This window comes from Medicago sativa, chromosome 5 (genome assembly GCF_051527215.1).
Source record: "Medicago sativa cultivar Bolivia chromosome 5, Bolivia_mono, whole genome shotgun sequence".
Lineage (NCBI taxonomy): Eukaryota > Viridiplantae > Streptophyta > Magnoliopsida > Fabales > Fabaceae > Medicago > Medicago sativa.
The window spans coordinates 57,993,276-58,004,034 of NC_140753.1; the positions used below are offsets into that span (position 1 = coordinate 57,993,276).

A 10,759-nucleotide genomic window follows, 5' to 3' on the forward strand; every position below is an offset into this window, starting at 1 on the left:
AAGACTATAAAAGAGTCACAAAGTTTTGCTAAGATTTCTAGTATTTCTGCTTTACAAAATAAAGACAGTAGTTTAGTGCCTTCAGGAATCCTATGGCACCTTAGACTTGGGCATCTATCTCATGATAGAATGCAATGCATGAATAAACTGTACAGCTATATTTCTGTAAGTTCACATGTTGTTTGTGATGTTTGTCAACTGTCTAGACAAAAGAAGTTGCCTTTTTCCATCAGTTTAAATAATGCACAGAACATGTTTGATCTTATACATGTTGATATTTGGGGACCCTTCTCCACTGAGTGCATACATGGTTTTAGATATTTCTTGACCATTTTGGATGATCATAGTAGGCATGTTTGGGTTGCTATGTTGAAATCCAAGTCAGAAGCCTCATCAAAAGTTAAAGGTTTTGTTTGTATGATAGAAAATCAGTTTGAAAAGAAAATCAAATCCATTAGAAGTGATAATGGTCCTGAGTTCTTATTACAAGAGTTTTATGCTGAGAGAGGGATTTTACACCAGAGAAGTTGTGTTTATACACCTCAGCAGAATGGAAGAGTTGAAAGAAGGCATCAGCATATTTTGAATATCAGCAGGGCTTTAATGTTTCAGTCCAAGTTACCTAAGAAGTTTTGGTCCTATGCAGTATTGCATGCAGTGTATCTCTTGAATAGAATACCAACCAAATTACTTCAAAATAGGTCTTCTTATGAGCTCTTATATGGACATGCACCTGACTTAAGTCATCTTAGAGTTTTTGACTGTCTCAGTTATGCATCTACTTTGCCAGTTAACAGGCACAAATTTGACCCCAGAGCAAAGAAATGTGCATTTCTGGGTTATAAACCAGGCATGAAGGGATACATCTTGGTTAATACTTGTAATAATGAGATTTTGATCTCCAGAAATGTGAAATTCTTTGATTTAGAGTTTCCTTTTCACTCAAAGTCCTTGAATCCTCTTCCACATAATCACATTTATATAGATAGCAGTCATGACTTGTCTGACAAGGCACCAGCTGTCACAAATGAATTTGTTGAAGATACTTCACACATTGAAGATGTGTGTGATGATGATGACCCGGAAGAGATTGTACATCAAAACAATAATGTTGAGGATGTTCAATCAGCAACTGTTAGAAGGTCTCAAAGGGTTAGCAGGCCTCCTTCTCATCTGCAAGATTATGTTTGTCAGTCCAAAGATTACTCTATGGCAAACTATGTGTGTTATTCACAGCTTGCATCCCATCATCAACACTATGCTCTCTCCATTTCACATGATATAGAGCCTACTACTTATCATCAAGCCTGTCAAGATTCCAAGTGGTTAGTTGCTATGCAGAATGAAATTGAGGCACTCAATGCAAACCATACTTGGAAGTTTGTGGATTTGCCTCCTAATGCTGTTGCAATTGGGAGCAAATGGGTCTATAAAATCAAAAGACATGTTGATGGAAGTGTAGAGAGATACAAGGCTAGATTGGTGGCACAGGGATACACTCAAACTGAAGGGTTGGATTATTTTGAGACTTTTTCTCCTGTTGCCAAGTTGTCAACTATCAGAGTTCTCCTGGCACTTGCATCCATACATGGTTGGCATCTTCACCAATTGGATGTAAATAATGCTTTTCTTCATGGAGACTTGAATGAAGCTGTGTATATGAGAGTACCACAAGGAGTTTCTGCTCCTAAGTCAGGCCAGGTATGCAAACTCCTCAAATCTTTATATGGTTTGAAACAAGCAAGCAGGCAATGGTTTGAAAAACTCACACAGTTTCTTTATGCACAAGGTTTTGTTCAGGCTACTTCTGATCATACTTTGTTTATCAAATCCACTGCCTCATCCTTTACTGCACTCTTGGTGTATGTGGATGATATCATTCTTGCTGGTACATCTCTCACAGTGTTTGATGAATTAAAGCTTGCTCTTCATCAAACTTTCAGGATCAAAAAATCTTGGGCAGCTCAAATTCTTTCTTGGTCTTGAGGTGGCTAGATCTTCCAAAGGTATTACTCTATGCCAGAGAAAATACTGCTTGGAACTCTTGGAGGATGCAAAGCTCACTAACTGTAAACCTGCAAGTACTCCTCTGGATCCTGCAACACGTTTGCATCAAGATGGAGGTTCTCTTCATCATGATGTTTCTGGCTATAGGAGATTGGTGGGTAGATTGCTTTATCTCACTACTACCAGGCCAGACATAGCATATGCCACGCAGCAATTAAGTCAATTCATGGCTTCCCCAACTGTAATACATCATCAGGCAGCTCTTAGGGTTTTGAGGTATCTCAAGAGATCTCCTGGGCGTGGTTTATTCTTCCCTCAAACCTCTGATTTACAGTTGTTGGGTTTTAGTGATGCTGACTGGGGAGGATGTATAGATACCAGAAAATCCATTTCTGGATATTGCTTCTTCATTGGTCACTCCCTGGTATCATGGAAGTCAAAGAAACAAAGCACAGTTTCTTGTTCATCTGCAGAGGCAGAATATAGGGCTTTGGCTTCAGCAACACGTGAATTGCAATGGATATGCTTTCTTCTTCATGACTTACAACAGTCTCCATCCCGTTTGCCTGTGTTGTATTGTGACAATCAAAGTGCTCTCCATATATCAGCTAATCCTGTTTTTCATGAGCGCACTAAGCATTTAGATATTGATTGCCACCTTGTGCGTGAGAAGCTACAAGCTGGAGTCATGAGGTTGCTCCCTGTTTCTTCCCACAATCAAACTGCAGATGTGTTTACTAAAGCTTCAGGACCACGCCAGTTTTATGAGTGTATCAACAAGCTTGGGATGCTGGATATTTACCAACCTCCATCTTGTGGGGGGGTATTAGAGGAAAGCAAGAAAGAACAAAGCATGGCAATACAAAAGAGTGAAGAAAGAGCTATTACTTGCGCGCCAAGTTAACTCTAGTTGAATTGTAATTTGAGTTTCATTTACATTTCATTTGGATTGCATGTAGTTAGTTACAGATTCAAAGCTTATAAATAAGCAACCACTGTAACCGTTTTACATATTGAATCAATAAGAGATTTTCATTTCACTTTCTTCTTCCTCAAGCTTCAAGCTTTATCCATGGCGTTTTCCATGGCAGTTACATTCTTAGAGAATATGCTTAACTCACATTCTAATCATTTTTATTCCCATGAAAAAAGGATGGGAAAATTATATTCCCAGGAAAGGAGAACCCACGTACTCAACAAAACTCATGTTTACCTCCATTTTACCATGTGTCCCCACGTTTTTTTTTTTTTTAGCAACAAAGACTATGTGTTCCCCACGTTCTAACAAGTTAATGTAACAATTTTCATTTTTTGAGTAATGGTCTATCCATGTAACGGTTCACTTACTTGAAAAAATTCCAAGGAATGAAGATAGGAAACCAAACACTTTTTCAACAAATTCCTAGGAATAAAATTATCATTATGATTTTCCTGGGAATGATATTCCAGGGAATAATTTTTGAATCCAGGAAACAAAGACTCCCCTAGTGTTGGGAAAAAAGTGGAATATGGAGTGTGTATCTACTGCAACGACTTCAGTGCTTGTAAACATAAGTATGACCGGCAAGTTTCCTCTTGAAAAGGGGTTGTGGCAAGGTGATCTTATTTCCCTTTTGTTTTTAATTACTGAAAAGGGGCTAAATGTCATGTTGAGTTCAGTTGTATCATCGAGGTTGTTGCTTGAGTACAGAGTGAGAGAACGAATCAGTGAGTATGTCACACATGCACTCTGCTGATGATACGTTTTTATTAGTTGATATGAGTTGGGCTAATGTTAGAGCGATGAAAGTGATCCTTATCCTGTTTGAAGTAATTTCGGGTTTGAAGGTTAATTTTCATAAGAACATGCTGGTGAGGTTGAATGTTCCGAACTCGTTTCTGAATGAGGTAACCTCGGTTATGAATTGCAAAAGTAGTAATGTACCATTTTTGTATTTTGGTTTGTCAGTTGGTAGAGATGCTCGATGTCTTCAGATTTGGTTTCCATTGCTTGACCAGATTAAGAAGAGATTGTCGGGTATGAAAATTCATCATTTGTCTCTAGAGGGTCGTTTGGTGCTTTTGAAATATGGCATCTCGTCACTTTCGGTAAGCCTTTTCTATTGAGTCAGTATTTAAATGTTTCTTTTGGGATGTGTATGAGGAAATTAGGAAAATACACTAGATTAAATGGGATATGGTTTGTTTAGAAAAGGACAATGGAGGTTTTGTGGCACGTAAATTTGGGAATTTAATTTGTCATTGTTAGAAAATTGGTGCTTGAGGTTGCATGAGAAGCATAATAGTTTGTGGTTTAAAGTTCTAGCAGCGATATATGGGATTGATGGAGGAAGAGTGAAAGAAGGAGGACGGTTAGGGTCAGCTTGGTTGAATCAGTTATCATCAATGAGGTGTCGGATGGTTTAGAGGTGGTTTGGAAATATTTTGGTGCAGCTAGTGGGTGATGGGGGTCACTACACATTTTTGGACTGATGGGTTGTTGGAGGGGGGGCGTTGAATGCTAGATACAGAAGATTGTTTGATTTGGTTGAGAATTAAGATATAAAGGTAGACAAAATGTCTGCTTTAGATCGAATTTTAGGTGGTTAAGGTTGGAAGTGGTGGCGTTGATTGTTTGTCAGGGAGGATGAGTAATGGGGGGAATGCAACGCTCTTTTATCTAACATTGTTTTACAAGATGGAGTGGTTGATTATTGGAAGTGGCGGTTATCGCCTGACAAAGTCTATATCGTTTGAGGTGTTTATCATTTCTTGACAGCGATCGATAATAATCATTTTAACGACTATCACGGCATTATTTGGAATAAAACAATTTCATTGAAAGTTTCTATTTTTGCTTGGATACTTTTTAGGAATCGAATTCCAAAAAAGGATATTTATAGACCATTTATTTGTAGTGTCATATTTTTGGAAGCTTATGGAGCCTAATCAAGCAATGGATTGGTATAACCTCAATAAATCTCATTCAGTTGTCTGATCATGAATTGCATTTTAGCTCTTTGTGTGGATACTCCAAGAATATAAGGTCTTCAATGTATATTGTTTGTTTGGCTGTTGTTTGGGTTATTTGGCGAGAGAGAAATTCATGCTTTTTTCGACAAATTGAAGAGACTCTGACTAAGTTACTTGACAGAGTTTAGTTACTAACGTTTTGGTGAATAGAGGCAAAAAAAAAAAACTTGGCTTTATTATTGATATCAACAATTGGTGGATTAACCCTTTATAGTATACGGGGTGAGATACCAGTTGTTTGTTTTTGTTTTGTTACTATTTGAATTTCGTAATATATTTTTTATTTTCAGAGTTCTTCTTGTGCACTTCTTGTGTTGAGGAGAGCCTCTTGATTGGTGTGTGTGTGTGTGTGTAACTCTTTCAAATTTTACTGATGTTAGTCATTCTGAAAAACATGTTAGAAAGTTCTATTCATGGATGGAACAATTTTTTTTTTTTTTGCTAGGCTTTACTGACCTCCCGACGAACTCTGGATTACCAAGACTCCTTCCCCTAAGAATCAAAGGGTTGACACCAAAATAATTTAAGGATTAAATTGATATTAAGTAGTTAACGATAGGAATTAAAATGATAGTAAATTGTTAAAATATAAAGATATAATTGATCATCATTGATTAAATTTGAGATCAATTTGATAATTTAATATAATTAAAAACTTGTTTGAAATATCCATAATCTCATAAACTATTTTATAGCGTCTTACAAAGTGAGAGATCAATTTATTTATTTCTTATGTGGATGATCAATTTTCCAAAATGGTTCTCCCGTCCTAGAATTAACGTTCATAAAACATTCGATGATTATAAACTCACGTAAGATATTGGGGAGAGTTATTATCAAATAAGAGTGTTATGAGTCAAGACATTGACCTTAACGACAAAGTATTAACAAAGTATTAACAAATAAACTCATCCTAGGTTTATCAACAAAGTATTAACAAATAACTATCATGAGAAATGAAAGTGAACTACACACGTTTCTAATAAAAAAAGTGTACTATACATGGAACCTAAAACTATGTATGTCCCTAATATATACAATGGCTATTAAACATTGTGTGTTCGTAAAGTTTTCTGATTGTTACATTACTTTTCTATCTCTTCAAGCTTGTTTGTCTCACCACTGGTCCAACGTCCATTCTTCTTTGTATACACATGTCGGTTTTCGCGATTCTAAATAGCACAACTGATTAAACAATTGGCCAAACCTATCTAGCACGAGGTACTTCGACAATGGTCAAGGTTTCTTGCCTTGTCATGATACCGGAATCTAGATGCAAATCATGATAACCAATCCCGGACCTCTTTTGTTGTTGAACCACCAAAACAGAACCATCAAAAGTAGAATCTGAAGCCACTAACATGTCTCCCAAATGACCAAGTTCGGGATACTCATTCCATTCAGTCAGTCCACTAAACAAACTTGACTCACTTGTATGTCTTCTACCAACCAAAATCAAATCAAAACAACCTTCAAGTGACATTATAACATTTATCATTTCAACGCTATCCCTTGCTATTTCCTCTTTATAGTCATGACGTTTAATTTGAATACAATCAACTTTAAACCTATGAATCAAATCGCCGTCTAGATCCCTGTTCATCAGGTTTTTATTTTTCTTTCTAGGCTCCATTATTCGAACCAACGTGATCCTTACGTTTGGGTTATTCGCCATTCGCATCGCGTATGCTAACGCTTCACGATCGTCCTCACCTTCAATGAAAACTATTCCAACACTATAGAATGAGACACTAGTTAAAGGGTTGTTTCTATTCAAAGAACCGCGTTCGATTAGAATCCCAACAGAACAAGGTGCCGTTCTGAGTAAGTGGCGATTTAAAGCTCGAACCGGGTGTGCTGCTTCTGTCATTCCATTAGGTCTCCATTGTCTATGAAAAGGCAAAATCAATAAACACACTCTCTTTTCAGCAACTTGCATACATATTTCATCATGCATTGTCTCATAAGGCGAGATCGACGTGAAGAGTTTCACAACCACACTATTCTCTCTTTGTTGCTCATATGATCTAAAGGCGTTTATTATGCGCTTTGAACAAGAAGAGTGCGACGAATTTGTCTTGGTGCATTTTCGTTGATGATCTATGAAAAGTGGTGCTGATCTTCCTCTAAGTTGAATAAGATGTAGGACATAGAAACAAATAGGATTCTCCAAAGAAGGGTTTGACATTTCAAGAAGATTGATAATGGATGGTGTGTTTTCTTGATTGTGTACACATGCCATGAGACGTAGCTCAATATCTGAAGTTGATTGTTCAATGGTTCTTCTCCTATTTAAGGATAAGTATCTCTTAGATGGGTCATATAGGAATTTCAAAATGGGTGTGGTTATTCCTGTTAACCATAGAACAGCTATCAACCCACTACCATATAATTCTTCATCCATAAACTGCAACAAACAATGTATACATATAACATATTCATATTCATATATGCATCTATTATTAATCAACATTATTGAACTCATTTTTCAAACAAACCATGGATTAATCCCTAAATTATCACTCTCTCTACAATTTTATCTCTAAAGTAGAACGTGGACATGTATTTATAAGTGGGGCAGTCTTCGGCTCCCAAGCCGGTTTGATATTGCAAAGTTATATCTGACCTAAATTCTAAAAATTGTGATAATTTAAAAACTAAATCATGGTTTATTCCTCATTTTTCTCTCTATGCAAATTAACCACATACATAATGGAAAATTAGAAGAAGGGTATATTGAATCTTACATAAAGGTTGAAAGAAGTCTGCAAGTAAAGTACATGTGTGATGCCTTGAGCACTCATAAGTAGTCCTAAAAATAGAACATCATGAACTGGCATCTTCCAAAACATTGAAGGCAACATAGTACCACCAACCTTCCCCAAATATGCAACTACAGCAACAACTTGTACAATTGCAAAGGTACGAGCATCAATTACGAAAAATTTGAAACTAGCACCACTAAAAAGAAAGTACAATGGCAAAAATATTGTTGACACCATTGTTTCCAATCTTTCAGTCAATGCTGATCCTAATGGCGGTCCATCAGGTACAGCCATGCCGAAAATTACAGGACCAAGCATAAAATGTTCTCCAATAACCTCGCTAAATAATGAGCAGCCTAATAACATTAAAAATACCGAAAGTATGTATGATTCTTTAATAGGTTTCCCTTCTGGTGTTTGTCTTATCATCCAAAACATTATAGGACGTAAAACACATATTGTGAAAGCAATCATAGCCAGTAAACAAATTGTCATCGAATTTATAGAAGAACTATCTTTCCTTGAACTTGCTTGTCTCTGCGTGACGACAGACGTAATCCACAATAATGAAATGGTTCCACTCACCATGGATGCAGATATCCCTATTCGACCCATTTCAGAGTTTAATAGCTTTAAATCGGCTAAGTGAATCGCAGTGACGTGAAATGAAGTGGTTGATAAGATAAATACAAGGGAAAATATGGATTCATAGAGAACTTCATCAGGATTTATTATTAGTTTTCTTAGTAGAAGTGCCATTGATACGCTCATTATTAGTGGTGCGAAAAATGAAAATATTCCAATCGCCCAAGCTTTTTTCCCTGATCTTATAACAAGACTTAGATCGATTTTTATTCCGATTAAGAACATGTACATCATGCACCCAAAAAATGCGATTGTCTCACTTATGTAGAATGTTTTTGGTGGGAATAGCCATTTTTTTATGAACTCACTTTGCCCCATAACCGATGGTCCTGCTATCAAGCCAGCCTGGATACATTTCAAAAACAAAAGAGTTTATTAGCATGTTTTACATAAGGACACATTTTCAAAGAAAATGCTAAAGATAAGAAATTAATCCAGTGTTAAAATTTCACATGATACTTATGTAGTAGAAAATTTACATATCTAACTCTAGGTGTGCAGATAACAATATCCTAATCCAAATATGCGAGCTAAAGTTTAACGTAATTTCAGTGATCATTTTGAAATGTTTGTTATTCTCATTTGATCAAAACCTATAATTTCAATGTATTAACTCTATAACTTGATACATCAATGACCAATGAAGTTTCAATACTTTTCTTTAAAGCTATAATCAGAATAGCAAATATATCAATCATAACTTTTGCTCGCATTTGCTCATCTTAAGGTCTCATGTTAGATTATTTCTGGTGCCAATTTCGGTAGGCTAGTTTGACTTATTTAGAAGAATAAAAAAAAATAGCTTGCATGGTTTTAATGCGGCAAAAGCATAACAGAATATGACGTCTCCACAATAACACCATAACCGAAAATTTAACAACATCAGCAACATTTGTTACCATTTCTCCCCAACATTGAGGTTCTCGACATATTTCAATTTATAAAATGTTTGTTTTTAACATACATATTTCAGAAAATATTAAATAAATTACCAGCATTTGTGGAACGAAGCTGCTTTGTCCAAGTGGTGCAAGTATGAATTGTAAAATTGTTGTCAAGAGAGAAACTAAAGAGGTTTGTAAAAACAGCACTGGCAATGTGTAAGTAAATGGGTTATCATTAAGGAAAATTCCTTTTGATCTTTCATACTTGTTCATGTGTTCACATACCCATATTTTTCTGCTAAGTATAAGGGCGGTAACGTTAATTGCAGCCATGTCACATGAATTAGTACAAATCAAGCATGATTTGGAGAAGAGATTATGTTATTAATTAATCTTCATGGAATTGATGAGGAAGAAAATAGGGTGAAAGACAAACCCCTAAAATATTTATTTTTGACATAAGAAACCCCTAAAATATTGTAAAGCTGATGTTTAAATTTATTTGGAGGATGTAAACTTTGTGAGAAGTATATTGATTAATAATTTCACAAGTGGTAACGCTGAATTGTGGGTTTGATGTTTTAAAATTAGTTTTGTTTTGTGATTAGTCTATCATGATATTTTTAGTAGTGAATTGATGGTTATTGGGTTGGGAATTATTAAGGGTTTAAGTCAATAACTTTATTAGCTTTAGTTTAGTATGTTTAATTTAGGGATGCATAAAGCGATAAACCCTTTGAGGTTTACAGTTTACCTATAATATAGAATCATGCTAGACTTTTTTTTGGTCAAAAGAATCATGCTAGATTTATAAGTGGGAAAAATGTTTATGAAGTTACGCTTTATTAATGACGAATCTTTAATTCGATTCATTTGTGAAAATATAAATTTTTGGGTTAAATAATGTTTCGCCCCCGTCATTTTGGCGAGTTTTTGAAAAACCCCATTGGAAGATGATCATAATTCCTCTTGAACATCGTTACCTTCTTTCTTTTCTTCTTCTAGTTTTTTATTTAGGTTTTGGAAGGGGGTAAAGTGAAAATACCCATTTTACAATCTATTTTTTATTTTTTATTTTTAAAAAATGTGAGATGGATTTAAAAAAAATAAAAATTAAACTAATTTGTTCAGTCAGCGTGCAACATCAGTTTAGTTGCCAAGTAGATGGTGCCAAGGTTCTTTTTGATGTCTAAAATTTCTTTTTTTTACATGGGGATTTTTCAAAACTCGCCCAAATGACAAGAGGACGAAACATTATTTAGCCCTAAATTCTTTGAGGCAAATCATATTTGTTGCTCTATCAACTTCAAACAATGTCCAAAATAATCAGTTGGCTTTAAACCAAATTGTTCTTGAAACACAATTGAAGATAAAAAATTGTCAGTAGTTACACTATCAAAAATATAATTAACGACCAAAAATAGAATAGAAAACAATGACTTTGTT

At 35.4% G+C, this 10,759-nt stretch overlaps 1 protein-coding gene across 1 annotated transcript; it reads right to left on the bottom strand.

Moving 5' to 3' along the window:
• Positions 1–5,937: 5,937 nt before the first annotated feature.
• Positions 5,938–9,786, bottom strand: LOC146923442 (cation/H(+) antiporter 15-like). The gene is made up of 3 exons (XM_085708588.1): positions 9,422–9,786; positions 7,767–8,774; positions 5,938–7,426 (listed from the first exon to the last, which is right to left on the bottom strand). Exons 1-3 carry the CDS (start codon positions 9,644–9,646, stop codon positions 6,227–6,229), a joined length of 2,433 nt encoding a protein of 810 aa, XP_085564714.1. The 5' UTR covers positions 9,647–9,786; the 3' UTR covers positions 5,938–6,226.
• Between the last annotated feature and the right edge of the window lie 973 nt (positions 9,787–10,759).

Coding starts and splice junctions, on each gene's coding strand:
- LOC146923442 (XM_085708588.1), bottom strand. CDS start 9,646: ATGGCTGCAATTAACGTTACCGCCCTTATACTTAGCAGAAAAATATGG. Junction 8,775..9,421: donor GCTTCGTTCCACAAATGCTG/GTAATTTATTTA, acceptor AAATGTATCCAG/GCTGGCTTGATAGCAGGACC. Junction 7,427..7,766: donor AGACTTCTTTCAACCTTTAT/GTAAGATTCAAT, acceptor TGTTTGTTGCAG/TTTATGGATGAAGAATTATA.